At 46.3% G+C, this 15402-nt stretch overlaps 1 protein-coding gene across 1 annotated transcript in view; it reads left to right on the forward strand.

Moving 5' to 3' along the window:
- Nucleotides 1–15402, forward strand: part of odad2 (outer dynein arm docking complex subunit 2) — a gene marked incomplete at both ends in the record, with an annotated part of 91235 nt that overhangs the window by 40752 nt on the left and 35081 nt on the right. Inside the window, 5 exon segments of the mRNA XM_079181169.1 lie at nucleotides 1827–2007; nucleotides 2119–2180; nucleotides 4529–4643; nucleotides 8048–8236; nucleotides 8500–8721. Of these exon segments, the coding sequence (XP_079037295.1) occupies nucleotides 1827–2007; nucleotides 2119–2180; nucleotides 4529–4643; nucleotides 8048–8236; nucleotides 8500–8721 (769 nt within the window).

Genomic DNA, 15402 nt, shown 5'->3' on the forward strand with positions numbered 1-15402 from the left:
CTCTGCTCCAGACCTATGATGAGCACGCCAGAATCGCCCCTTCCAAATGATACTTCTCCCTACCTCACAAAAGTTCTGTGCTCAGCCTAAGTTTCCTTTCAAATGAAACGGATCAATCTGTATGTTCAATTTCAGGTTGAACGAGCATCCATCTCTCTCTTCATTGTCATTGCTTAGCACCTCTGGGTCCCTAAAATGTGTTACTTTCATTTGGGCCTTCCTCAAAGCCCTAGTTAGTACAAAAGGCAGCATTTTGGCTTTCTGCACTTAGTCGAGTGTGACTAGCGTTGAAGATTGGGAGAAGGAAAAGGCAGACAATCAATCAACAAATCTGCTGCACAGAAGCCCCACTGTGGTCGCTGCGTCCTCCGACAGGCCTTAGCGAGCTGCGTGGAGCTCAGTGTTTGCAGTAGAAGCCGCTTCAGGCAGCCTTGTGTGATGTTACTCTTGCCATCACGTAATTACTCCGGCTGGGATTGGTTTTCACATAAAAAAAATCCTCACGACATAACGTTCATCTATCAAATGTTATGACTGCGATAACAAGATAATTCTACAGAAGTCAACTGCGGATGACACTTCGGTGATGGCATAGGAAACCCATTGTTTTCCTTTATGGTGAAATTTCACTGATGTTGACTTTGGCAGCTCCTCTTTTCATTAGCAGTGTTTTCACTCGCTAGAATAGGCTGTGTGTCGGTGGACACTGACCAAAAACCAAATGACCTTGGCCATCTACAATAGCTCACGGCCCGTGCTGCCAGCAACCGTAACTGTGAATAAAAACAGTCGTAGAACTTAACTGTACATCAGAGGTTTGTTGAGGTTTTCTGCAACCGCATTATATCCCTTTTAAATGTTTACTGTAGTTTACCACTCTATAGCACTGGCAAACAAGGAAAAATCACAATAAAAGAGGGAGGAAGAGTTTCCAAGCCGCAGCAAAGCTTTGGTTATGCAAAGTACGTACAGGGGACAACTGTGAGCAGCCGTGGGAAAAGTGCCGGTCACAGTGAGAGCTCTATGCCCATGTGGCCGAGGGCACTGGAGCTGCTACAGCTAATAGCATCTTTAGTCACACTGGTGGTGTGGCTCTAGGGATGGCTATATTGGCGGTCTGTTGGCCTGTCCACCACTTCGAGTCTAGACTGAAATATCTCAACAATTATTGGATGGATTGCCAGAGAAGTTTTACTGACATTCGTGGTCGCCAGAGGATGAATCGTAATGACTTTAATGATGCCCTGACTGTTCATCTGGCACCACATTCAAAGTTTCACTAAATTTGGTAGAGGCAAAAATTGCGTGATCCTCTGACTTTTTACATGCGTAGCGTCACCATGAGGTTGACATTTGTTGTGTTGAGTATAATGTCCCCACAACTTACTGGTCGGATTGACATGAAATTTGGTCCATGCACTCATGTCCCCTCTCAGGACGAATTGTGTTAACCTTTAACCTTTTCTCTAGCTCCATCATGAGGTCAAATCTTCAATTTGTCCACTACTTTGGTTTATAACCAAACACCAGGAAAGCCATCAGCCTCAGCTGTACTTTGTGCTAATTAGCAAATACCTGTGCGCTAACACGCTGAACTAAGTTGGTGATCATTATCACCATTATACCTGCTTGACAGCAGCATGTTAGCAATGTAACTGTTAGCATGTTACAATGCTGATGTTAGCATTTAGCTCAAAGCACCACTGGGCCTGCGGTACAGCTGTAGACTCTTCTTTCTTGTTCCATCCATGATGTAACAAATAAAACCAAACAACGTGAAGCGATTAGTCAATATGACGCGTGCCCCTCTGCTCCACCCTCCACAGGTTTCAGGAGTACAACGTCCTGGAGACCCTGGTTGGCCTCCTGACTGATCAGCCCGAAGAAGTTCTGGTAAATGTAGTCGGAGCCGTGGGAGAATTTGCCCAGATACCTGCCAACAAGGCCACCATCCGAAGGTGTGGAGGCATCAAGTCGCTAGTTAACCTGCTGACTGGAACAAACCAGGCATGTTGATTTTTATTTTTGCTGCATAAAGGGTCATCTCATCTTCAAACCACCCGTCTATAGGGTTTATTGATCGAATGCATGTACTTTTTATTTGTGTCATTTTACCAGGCGCTGCTTGTGAATGTAACCAAGGCGGTGGGTGCCTGTGCTACCGATATGGACAACATGGCGTAAGTCTCCACGCGGCCTTTGACATTCAGAGTACAGTTTACACAAGGCAAACAGCCACATGTGAGGTGTCTCTTAAAACGTCATTAGTGGCTTGCTCACCACCATCACTGAATTACCTCCAAAAACACATGTTCTTGTGTCATATGTTTTGATAAGGGAATGACACCAACTCCAGGATCTAAACACAGTGTCATTAACCTGTCATGGGCTGATGCTTAAAGAAATCTACGTTCTTTTAAGTTGTAATTATCCAGGTACTTTTCCCTTTCATCCTCGGCTTAATGACAGATTTTAAAAGCTTTGTTTATTGTACCTGCTGTGTTAAATATGGTTGTGGTGTAATTCCCAGTGCTTTACTATAGCTTTGTGGTCACTGTCAGGACTTGAGCTGGACAGACAGGCATACCTAAAGCCCTACCCTGTCCAAGACTACACGGCTAGGAATAAAAACAAAAACACAACACAGTGAACCACAGTCCAGAGCAGCCTTTGTTCTGTGTTCATTTAACCTCACCCTCGATATTGCAGAACATTGTGGAGCTTCCATCTGTGTCTCATTGCTTTTACAAGGCTGTTATGGACTACGAGATCCTTGTTAATTAGCACTGGACACAAACACAACTTAATGTCTGCGTTTGCATTGTTAGTTAGCTGTTAATGCTGCCGTGCGAGCCTATTACATTTGTTTAGAGGAAACACCCAAGGGGTTCAATAAAACAGCGAAGGATGTCAAAATAAAGCCACTACACTTCACACAAGAGGCGAAGTGTTTCACGCCGGCTCGTCGCTTTCTCCGTGTTTTCTCACGTTATGTATATGACGGCCAGAGCCGTGTCGTTTTTCAGCCTTCACACTTAGCTGTAAACAGAAAGCTCTCGTTTCAACGGCCGCTTGTGCGTTGTGTATGTTTTGTGGCGATGGCTTATTTTGAGACATGTATGTGTACAGTAGTTTGCTGAGCAATTAACATAACTCTGTTTCCGGCTCCAACCCAACCCTGTTTTTCCAGAACCCCAGTAATTAGATGGTATTTGGCGAGCCAACAAATATGATGATGATGTACACCACACACAGTCAGCTACAACATTCTTGTCAGTTAACATGACTTCATTTTTTTCCTCTTATAGCGCCTTCTGTTGATCAGCACAATCATTCCCTCGTCGTCATTCTGATGCAGGTCATCCATAACTACTGAAAGTCCCACAAAAAAAAGAAAGAAACGCTGATCGCTTTCAAGTTTTCCATGAAATACTCATGTGTTTGTTTTCATTCTTAACCAGTAGGCAGTGTGCGGTTAATGACATAGCGCTTCCCCCAAAGAATCCTGTGTAGCTACAAGAGTGAACACACGTTGTTTAATGCCTCCCGGGTTTGCGGCCTCCTCCTCTAATCCATCACTGTCAGCTGCAACTTCATTGCTAATCTGTTTCATACCTGCTTCATGGGAAGACGGAGCTGTTTTGGCGGATGATGTGACGCTTCACTTTTGTTTTCGGGTCCGGATTTAGGAGGCCCTGTGGACTGGAATCTGATGTTATGATCCCTGTAGACTGATTTATGTGCAAAGGGAAGACAGATGGCGCAGGGGACGTCCCTGATGAGTGTTCGCTCGTTGCCAGTCACGGAGATACTGTGATTAGGGAGTGTTTAAGTAATTATGACAGCATTCAATGTCGGCCTTGTTGGTGGAAGCACACATGGGGAACACGTTACATGTTATTTATACCAGACAACGGGTGCACTGTGGCGTAATTCTTTGGGTTCCCAGACCCTGACTACACTTTTGACTACAGTCATGTATGCGACATGAAATACAGTTCATGCCTAAGTAAACCTCACTCAGGGCCCAATGAAATATAGAGCGACCTGTCTCTGGCTCTGTTTGATTTGGAAAGAGGTCCTCTTTTTGGCTTTGGTTGAAAAACAAGCCAACGACATAAAGTGTAAGTTTGTCTCAGTTTCTATTTATAAATCTGTGTATGAAGCAGTATACGCAGATGTATGTGCGTTAACCTCTGGCCTTGGCAATGCTGAGCTTTTCCACGGAGAGTGATTCGAGTGAGCAGACAGTGGGTGAGTTTCAGGTCTGGAGAGGAACTGAGAAGGACTGAAGGCAAGTCGTGATGAAAAACAAATGCTGAAATCCATCGACGCTTTTTATCCTGCCGCTGGACCAGACGGACACAGCCGGAGTTCTGGGAAACAAACATGATCAAATGAGTTCCTCTTAAATCGTTCAAGCAGATAATTATGCTTTATCTGAATGAAATCACAATGTAGTTCTGTTTATTCTTTCCTTATTCATCCCTCCCTCTATTTTACCTCATACTACTTTCTGTCCCTACAGGATCATCGACCAGCTTGATGGAGTCCGTCTGGTGTGGTCCTTATTGAAAAACCCCAGTGCAGATGTTCAGTCCAGTGCTGCATGGGCCCTTTGTCCATGCATCAAGAATGCAAAGGTACATTTGTCTTCTGCCTCCGTCCTGTGTCCTGTGCGAGCGAAGCACACCAAAGGCACATAGAATGCCCCTAAATCAAAGAGATCTGCGGGGTTCGTGTCGTTTCAGGATGAAGGGTTATCCCACTCCCTAAACAGAAGCCTGCTTATATCACCATGCTTGTCTCCTAAGCTCTCTTTCCAACCTGCTGCTGCTGGGAGGTTAGCAGGGGCAGAGCTGTGTCAGAGGGGGCTTACATGAACCCCGGGCTAATACGAAGCAGAGAAGCCGCCTTGGCACACTGACATTGGCCAATCGGGAAGCAGGGCAGGGAGAAAAACTTGAGTAATATCCTGTGCCATGGCTTCTGATTTCCCAGCTGAAAGTCTTCCCTCAACATGCTACTAGTTACAGAGACACAATCTACACACAGAGCACAGGGTACCAGATAGGGAAGTGGGTTCACAGAAACTAATGAAAACTCTGCTCCAATGCTTTGCAGAGAAACGCACAACATGGTCATGAATACCACTTACTGAGTTTTAGATATAACCATGCATAGAATACAATTGAAAGTTTGGAGGTCCATCAACAGGAAGCATTTTCTTTAAAGAGAACCTCACCGTTTTTACACACCAGTGCCTGTTTGTAAATCTTAGGGAGTACTAGTTCATAATGTAAAATCATATAAGTATTAAGTTATTTTCTCTGAATTAGAGACCCACCCCTGCATGGACGTTTCACTCCCCCTCTTCTAGTTCCTAGTAGTTATGTATTGTATTGACGTATCGTGTTGTTGACGATGCAGCATTATCAGGGAAACAACAGGCTGTACGACAGTGTTTAACCACAGATGTGTAGTACTAATATGCATATGTTCAGTACTGATCGGGCAGGATGTACAGATCGTGAGTGACACGTGTTGTTGTTGTTCCTGTGCAGCGTAAAGGAGCTGAATATGATAAAGTGATATCAGATCAGTGAATAGAATCGTGAACTCGCCGATATTGGCATCGAAACAACATTATCTCAGACTTTACTGTCGGTGGTCAGGTTGCATTGTGGGTAATGTAGGTGCCAGGTTTTGATAAGTAGGAAAAATGTGTGGAATAGGCTCGACGATATCTTGTTATAAGAGTGCAATGCTAAATCAGTAAATCAAACTCCTTTATGCTGTTGTCACAGGCCTTCAGCATAGTATAGTCCTACTCAGCAGCGTTGTCAGTCAACTCTCATTTCAGTTCCACATTAACAGGTCTTTGATCTGCCGTGCACTTGTATCATTTCCAACGACAAACGTAATGTTGTTCTATTAGATTATCGCTGTGATTAAGGTAAACAGCTTGTCAGTGGAACAATCTGGTTAAGTTTAAACAGACATATTGGGCCCAGACAGGTGTCTTTTGGGGGTGAAGCTCTCTCTCTCTCTCTTCTTTTTTTTTTTCTGGCTGGAATTTCTCTGGCCCAGAAGTGTAGCGAAAATGATGCATGGCAACCATATGGAGGGAGAAGGGGGTGGGGGGACTGCGGACCCACCGTTGAGCGCTAACAAAGTTTGACAATGTTTGTCTGGACGTCAGTGTGCCAATTTTGAGGGAAATTCATGAACATGCTTTTTGGGTGATTTTCCTGGGACAGGGGCAATGACAAGAGCTAAATAGTGCTCTCGGCCCGTGGAGTTGAGGAACCTGATACAGCTGCTTCGGCGCAGTCGTTATTTAGATAAAAACCCCATGTGGTTCGTGTTAGCAGTTCCATAGTGGATTTATGAGAGAGACGTGGTATCAATGCATCTGCTGGATGCTCCATACAGTGCTGCTGCTCTGTGCCCACAGGTCCACAACTTAAACTCATTTAGTACCATACAAGTACCGTAAAGACTTAGTAGTGAATCATTCAATTATCTCTTTTCTCCAATCAGGGAAGTACAACCTTCCCAGTCGCACGTAATGGGGTGTATCATTAATTTGCCCGGGCACGGAGTCGCATTTAGATGCTTGATTTATTTTTCCTTTTACATTATAGCCATGGACGTTATAGAAGTCTGATTGCTCCGGAGAAGGAGGTCGGGGTCAGTTCCTAACTTTGGCACGCCTCCTCTCAGCTTGAGATCACGCACAGCAGATAATGTGTTTTCTATTCCATTTCATCCCGGGTAAAGAGGAGAGGGAGAGGGAGAGGATAGCGAGGAAGGCCTTTCCGTGTGCAGCCTCATAATGTTGCGGTTTTCAGATCTGGGGGCCCGTCCAGGCCATGAAAGAGATTCTGGCTAGTCTATCGCAGCTGGTGGCTTGAGAGAGCTTCCTCTGTCGCAGGGACTCCCGGGCCAGCCGACATCAGTATTCCTGAGGAAGGGCTTCCTGTGTGTCAGGGGGGTCAGCTCCTGGCCCCGGCACCCCCCCCTCACCCCCTACCCTGCACTGCACACATGGCTCATCCTCTGGCACGGCATCACAGGGCCCACACACTGCACCCTGGCCTGATCTCAGCTGGGATTTCTCTGTTCGGGAGAACACAACAGCTACCAAAGTAGCTGTACGCTAAAACGGTAAATCATCTACTGCTTTTCTGTCAGTGCTGAATTTGATTTAATTCGCTAATTTATGGTATGAAGAACACAGAGTGCACGTAATAAATTATTTCATTACTGTACCCCAGAGCGTGTGTGCCATACATCCGCTCTTGACATGTGGATTCATGTTCTAGTCATCCGTAATTGTATGCTTTTGACAAATTTCCTGTTCTATTTTCAAAGCGCTGAACATTACAGACTTGGGCCACCTTGATGTGTTCTCCCGTGGCTGGCGATATACGTTGGAGTCGTGACTTTAAAACAGCGGCCTGATGTGCCAAGCCGGCATCTTCCACTGTGGTTCCCCCAGCGCTCCCTACGAGCTCGTTGGTTTGGTGGGCATCGCCCCGCAAGTGGCTGAGAGGCCTGTGGTGCCAGCTGGTGCCATGAACTCAAACCGTGAAGCCTTGAGTCTACACTGTGTTTCAGTCCGAGGCAAACATTTTAAACGTCACCCCTAAGCTCTAAACTCTATGTTGCCGTCTTCACTATGACAAGTTAGGCTGACAGGAGGAGAGAGGTTGACAGAGAGGTCAAACTTATTGCTTTGTCCGCCCCAGATCCACAACACAGTTCCACTGTAGGAGAGAGGGCGTTGTTATTTGTGAAAGCATCTGTTTTACACAGATGAAGATAGTTCTGCTGGTCGATTTCCACTGATGGGACTTTGATTGTTGCCTGATGGAAATACTTTGTTTGTACTTATTTAGTGTCCTTTGTTTTGTCTGCCTTGCTTAAAGATGCCCCTGCGGGGCGTCTCCTTCTTTCCTCAGTCATTACGCAACCTCCCCTCTTCTTCATCCTCCTCATTCAATTTGACAGCACTGGCTAATAACAGACTCTTTGACTGTAGGATGCAGGGGAAATGGTGCGCTCCCTCGTCGGTGGGTTGGCACTGATTGTTGATTTGCTGAAGTCAACAAACAACGAAGTGCTGGCAAGCATTTGCGCCGCCATCGCCAACATAGCCAGAGACAAGGAGAATCTGGCGGTCCTCACTGATCACGGGGTTGTCCAGCTGCTGGCCAAGTTGACGATCACGGTAAGAACACTTCACTGCTGGAGAGAAACAACAAGGTTTTACTATTAAAAAACACTGTGGTTACTGTCCATATACAATGACTGTCTTTACAATGGATTTGAGTTGGCCTTTTCCTCCTCAATGCTGCATAAACCCAGCTAATGAGAAGAACATAGAAGGGTTTTGCCAAGAGTCTCTTGCAGAGCTGCTGCGGAGCTTGTTATTCTCTGCATTGCAAAGACAGGCCGCTGGGGACCAATAGCATCCTGTTCTCCTCTTCACAGACCGACGACAGGCTCCGCTACCACCTGGCTGAGGCCGTGGGACTCTGCTGCATGTGGGGCAGCAACAGGGCGTCCTTCGGTGATGCCGGGGCCGTGGCCCCCCTGGTGCGTTACCTCAAGTCAAAGGACGAGGGGGTCAACAAGAGCGCGGCTGTGGCCCTGTACCAGCTGTCCTGGTACCCCAACAATTGCATTACCATGCACGAAAGAGGGGTGGTCAAGGTAAGCTGGATTCATGGCTCCTTACTTTTTTACAAAGTAGTTATTTATCTGCTTTATTTGGTGCTTTTGGAGACTACATTTGGCATAATTACGTTGCGGAAAATGCCCTTTTGGCCTCCCACCCCCCCCTTGTTTTAACCATGTGTGAAAAACACAGAGTAATAAACTTTGAAAAGCTGTGACTATTTTCAGAGCCTTTGACCGATGGAGCAGAAACAAAGTGGGTTTTTATTCGTTGGCGGAAACATGACTCCACTTTCTAGCCGTCATGGGAATTCAGAAGAGCAAACAGCTCAGTGTGTGCTCAGTGCCATTTCTCCGGTAGACCCTAGATGCCATTACAGCACAAGTCAAAGGGCTGTAGCTGGGGGTAACTGTTGCTAAGGCCGGTTCCTGGACATCAGGGCAGAATGCAGCAGCGATATGGTTCACGCCAAAGAGTCGGGTCAGAGCTGTTGAAGGCTAAAAGAAACAATGCCCCCCCCCCCCCCACCCCACCCCAACACAAACCCCCGACTCTGTAAAGCTACATCCGCCAGCTCTCTTCATCGTTGCAGTTGTGTAGCGCTCCTCCAAAAAAGAAACAAGCATTGTTTTGTCTAACATTTGAGCCTGTCGGGCTGTTTCCATGCTCAGCTCCAGAGACTGTTTATGTTTGTCTCTGACCGTGATGTGGAGATTACGCTGTAATTGATGTCTTGTCACAGATGATCATGTGTCCGCATTTCAGCATTTTGGGGGTAAAAACACTGCTATCTCCCTCTGTAGTTCAATCATAGAAGGACTTTCACATGAGAAATCTTTTTGTGGCCGTAGCCAGTTTAAATCCTTTTTCCCCCCTCCTAAATAACAACTGCGACATAAATTATGAAGTGGTTATGCCACTGCAGCCAGATAGTTTTTTTCCCATGTTCATTAAATGGTGTACTTTAGCTTGATCTGCCGTTACAGTGTATGTGGTTCAACACTAGCCATAATTGGTAGCTGGACTGAACATTGGGTGTTCCGAAAGACTTGTGTCCAATTTACAAAAGTCGTTAAGCTGGATACTTTTTGTAGTTCGAGCCACGACAGAAACTGGACATGCCCTCTTTGTGTGTGTGTGTGTTGTGTGTGTGTGTGTGTGTGTGTCTATATTTGAAATTCTGCGTGTGTATGGGCGTGAGTGTGTGTGACATGCCACCGTTTTTTTAATCTGTCTCTGTGTTTGCCCTTATTAATGTACCAGTTGAGAGTTGCAACACTACTCCATAATGTATTTTTGGACTTTTAAAGAGCTTAATTACCAAACGCCACGTAACTGCACCAGCATTGCAGTTGTTCTTAATCTCAGACGTGGAAACACAACACAGGCTGCCTCATTGTTCAGTCTGGCCTCGGTCTCAGCCGGTCTGGGCAGGGAGGCCCGCACACTTACCTGCCTGACCCCGGAGGAAACATTACAGTGTGAGAGCTTGTCGATCTCCTGGATTCAGTGTGCGCTGCAGTGTTCTGCTCCGTGATATACAGGCTTCTGCGAGAGAGAATGTGTTAAAACAATATCCCCAAAAGTTCTTGAATAGTTTTGGAGAGGGTTTATCGAGGATTGATACAGCTCCCTGTGTCTAATTTACAGCCCTGTGTCAAAATCTGGAACTACCTCTTTTGTTATTGCAACTGTATTTCAAAGAGCTTTTCTGTGCCACTGAAAAGCTCTCAAAACATGTTCACCCACGTGTCGTATACGATTTCGAAGGAGCGAAGGTCTCTCTTACTCCAAAGTAACTTTCCTCTCTAGCACACTTAATGGTGTATGGCCCAGTCCCTTAAGCTTCACAGGGGGAAATCAAGCACAGAAGAGAAAGTATTTCACACTGGAAAACACATTAGTGAACCGTCTCAGTCTTTTCATTTCACCCCCTTCCCAAAGCCTTCAAATATGGTCCGGAATCAATTCACTTCTATAGTATCAAACATCTTTGAATGTAACACTTTGGATTTGTTTTGGACACGACCTGCAGCCATTCACAAGTTCTCGTGTAAATCTTCTGCCAACATATTTTCCTGCCGGCCCCCTCAGATCGGACCTTGTTCAGGTGCTCGCTCTCACAGGAGATACATACCAGGAGAAAAGAGACACTTTCTAGCCTGAGAGGTGAATCACCCTTCGCCGTTCCATTTGACATACACCCTTGGTATCTCGCAGTTTTATAACGGATGTGCTTCATTTCGTGTCAGGTACAAAATCAACAAGCTTTACATCGCTTCCAAAAGGACTGGGGGATTGTTTGCCGAGACCGTAAATCCTTGTCGACAGCTTCAGCCGGCTATTTGTATTAAAGAGGCTCTTTCATGAGAAAAGCTCTGTGAAGTAAATTGATGAAAATGACAAAATGCGGATGGTAACTATCGGTAATTTTCAAGTGAATGTATTCTAGAGCGCAAGCTTTTGCCAGATCCTTGTATGTTTTTTTTGCAGCTTTTTGCTGATGCAAATGAGAAGAAAAGAAATTTCACTTTTGTTGCCATGAGCACACTTCTGCCCCGTTATTGTTTGTTTTATTTCTCTCTCTCTCTCTCTCTCTTACACGGCCAGGACGTCCGTGCGACATTACACCAAAAGTGAGGTGAAGGAATAAAAACCAAGCCGAGCATCACGGCGTTTACTTCTACAGCTTCCTCGTTGGTTTAACACGACTTCAGGTTGTGGGTGTGGTGAGCAGATGACACAGGCGCCGTGTGCTGCCCGCTCTGTTATGACTACCGTGTTTTTGAGGTCCATGGAGCGTAATGTTTCGGAGCCTTTTTCGACCTTAAGCCTCTCTCCCCGCCATGTTCTCCTGGTTGCAGGGGCTCAGAGGAGTTCAGGCTGAAACTTTCCCCTCAAAGTCATTGATTTGAAAGCGGCCCTCCCCTCCTTTTTCCTCCTCCTCTTTAGAGACACAGAGAAAGCAGCTTAACAGTCTCTGGCTCACTGGAGGCTGCAGGGAATGTTGTTTACCTTGACTTCCCTCACCAGCTTCCCCTCAGCCCTAGCTAAACACTGCTGTCTGTTTGTGCTGTTTGCCCTCCACAGTGGAGTCTAAAACATGGGGATGCTTGAGTAGAAGGGGGGAGAGAGAGAGAGAGGGGGGGGGGGGGGGGGTGATGGAGCCGTAATGGCTGTCAGACCCGGCACAGGGGGAATTCAAACCTGAAAAGTCCTGCAGGCAGACGCGGCCCAACAGAGCGCACTTAACACCGTGACACCTCCGCGTGCGATAAGGTGCGAGCGTGTGCAAATGCAACAATATGTGCAGCCCTCTCAGACTGCACACCCGCCCCTCCCCCTCAGCCAAGGGGGGAGGTAGGGGGGCGGGGGGGAGCGTGTTCCCCAGCTCCCTTCTTGGAGGTCAGGACTCTTCTGGAGCTCTCTGAAGTGCAAATAAACCCTCAAAAACTCACGATTCAGTTTTTCAAACGTGGGGCAAGTGTTCATGTTACCACGGTCAGGCAATAGCCAACAAGTGGCGTATTATGTTCCTCGAGATCCCAGCTGGGAAGGAAAGAGCAAGCTCGGGAGAAAAGCAGCGAAGAGAGACACGCTTATCTTAGCCTTAGCCGTGCGCTTTCGGGAGACCTTATTTGGCGTCGTCTGAATAACATGCTATGAGGTTGGCAAAAAAACGCCGCCTCTGGCACTTCTCAGGCATCCTCTCTTTTCACAAAAGAGACTTGTTTAGCGAGCTGCATGTTTTCTGGAGCCGGTGGATGCAAGTTTGCTTTTGGAGGTGTTTTGGATGCTATTTAAAAAAATCATATAAAACCCGCGGGCAAATGTTTCACATCGACCCCTCGACACTGGCGCATTGAGGAGCCGACGTCTTGGACGGCTGTGAGAATTCTTTTCCCCACAAAATGTGATAATAATCAGGAGGAAGGATATTATTTTCTCAGTTTTGAAACTGGACGTGTAGTGTAGTTTCACAGCCCTTTTATGTACACACACACACACACACACACACACACACACACACACACACACACACACACACACACACACACACACAAGCTGGCTCACATCATCTTTCATCTGCTTTCCTTTTGCTGTTTATCTTTGCGCTGGGAATGTCTTCTCTCTGCTTCTCCGGCTGTTTGCTAACCACACAAACGTGCGAAGCGGCGTTTTTAAGTTTGAATGTGACGTGGAGAGGGGTCAGGGTCGGCCTCGGCTCTTCTATGACATGCATCATGTACACAATAGTGACTGGGAGGAAAACAGGTCTCAGGTTTGCCAGATAGGCACTGATCAGCCGGCCCGTTCCCGCTCCCAACTCGTCACATACGGATGCTTGTTCAATGGCCCAAAACTGTGGCGCTCTACGTACCCCTCTAGCATCTGCCTCTAGTGGCCGTAGTAATTATGACGGGAGTAAAAGAGGAAGTCAGGTGTTGTTTAGCCACAAAGTCGGCATCGGGAGGAGGTTGGCGTGGAGGGATGGGTCAACAAACGCAGGACTTTCACCCAGAAGACCGCTGTTGGTGTCCTCTGTGGAGTCAACATGGACTTATTTTAGGTTCGGTAAGGCGCTTAACTTACGTCACATACATAGCTTACGTACGCGACTTAAGTTAAGTTCTAAACACACTTTTTTAAAGCCTAACCATGAAGTATTTTTTTTCCCCCTAAAGCTAACTAAGTAGTTTTGTTTAAATTCACAACATTGAAGTCTATCAGGACTACCCTGCATGTTAAACTAATGACGCTAAAGGGGAACCCAGTACGGTAACAAGTGACGCCAAGGGGTCCCGACCAAGTGTCCGTATCTGACGAGTTGCGAGTGAGAACGTTTTGGATCAGCTGGATAGAGATGAGGTCAGTGTCTACACACACACATGTGTTACTGGAAATGTTTCCACGAGTTGAGAGTGACATTTCATTCGTGTGAAACCGACAGAGGAATCCCATCACTTCCTATGTTGATATGCGGAGCCAGTGCTGAACAGGATGGGAAGGTTTTGAATAAGAGGGAGAGAAATTGAGAAAATGGAGATATGCCAGAAGCTTTGAGAATCACTCTGCTGCCTTTAACTAAATCTAAATCAGTGGCTCTTTTGTAGGTTTTAAAGGGGCTTAGTTCTTGGATCATTTCCTTTTTTTTTAACAGCGACAGTCATTCGACATTGTGCTCTGTGTTGCTCGGGATCAACGGGGATGTGGCATTGCTTCGCTGAAACCAGGGGAAACAAACCCGATGGTGTTCAAACAACACTTGTAAGCCTGCAGCAGCACGATCTTTGTTAAAGAGAAATCCCTTTTCATTCAGTGGGGAACGAGGCCCTGATATACGGGGCTTAGAAGTGCCTCAGACGTCTCAGCAGTTACTGTATTCATCAAAGCTTCATTATGTTTAGGAGCGGGGAGTCCTTAAGTGCTTACTTGAGGGATGTAATGTTGCCGTTGGTTCATTATGGATGTAAACAAGACCATCCGAAATAATTGCAAGTGTGGCTTAGGAAACCTCAGTGGCACTCCATTGTGATTTTACCCAAGGAGCACACATTGAACACATTTAGATTCGTCCATTGCACCAGAGTATTTATGCTTGCATTTACTTTTATTTTGATTCAGCCCCACAGCCGCCCACAAACATAATGTAGTGATTTCGCTGCAGATAAAATAGAGGAAAAAGAAAACCTCACCCCTCCACAACACATGCCACTCAGTGGTATTCCATATGTCCTGTGTGTCCCCTTCTTCGCTCATTTCTGCACAATACGCAACTCTTAGAGCGGACGAAAATCTTTTAAATGTTCGGTTTTATGTAACCCCAAAAAATAAACTTCCAGATTTCTGGAGAGCGTAAAAAAAATCCTTGTTCTGCAGTGAGATCTAACGGGATCCATTTACACAAGCCACTAATAGTCGGATATAATCTGACCTTTGGAGCGTCGGAAGGGCTGTCAAGTGGTGTGGTTCATGCTCAGGTTTTTAATGTCGAGCCCGCCCTGCACGACTTTCATCTGAACGAACTTACAGCAGCATGTGTGCTCGCAGCTGCAACCCCTTTGCTGCCGAGGCATGGTTTGGTAGGGTATAGTGGGACACACACACACACACACACACACACACACGGACACATGCAGCTTGAGACTGTCGCTTCACAGCCACTGTATGTCTCGGCAGGCCGTGGTGGTGGTAGTGTGCATTGGCTGCTGCTGACATGGCAACGTGTGCAGCAAGCTACCTGTCTGGGCGCTAGATGATGATGGGATGTAAGGTGTATGAGCACACGGTTAGAAATGTATGATTCTTTGGGAATCTGTTCCTGCTGCAAACTGTAACCTCCGTCCTTTGTACTCCGACAGCCCCTCATCCAAGCCATGCTCTCCGATGATGAGATGCTCCAGGAAGTTGCTGCCGGCTGTGTGCGCAACATCCGACTGCTGGCCCTGGCGAATGCGAAGGCTGAGTTATTTTATTGACCCTTTTATTGAGCTTCAGAGTTTGTTTTGGGAAAAAAAAAAAGCTTCAAATAAAATGTATGAGAAAAGTGTTTGAAATATAAGTGGTTTGATTCTGCTTTAAAGTGTTTCAATAAAAAATGTGTTACCTTGATTGATGAGTCTATTTATTTGAGCTGCTGCTTCCGTCCTAGCGGCAAACTTGTATCCCCCGCTTCCATCAGCTACCTCATCGGGAGTTGGTGCAAACATTTTAGG

This window comes from Pholis gunnellus (assembly GCF_910591455.1).
Source record: "Pholis gunnellus genome assembly, chromosome: 20".
NCBI lineage: Eukaryota > Metazoa > Chordata > Actinopteri > Perciformes > Pholidae > Pholis > Pholis gunnellus.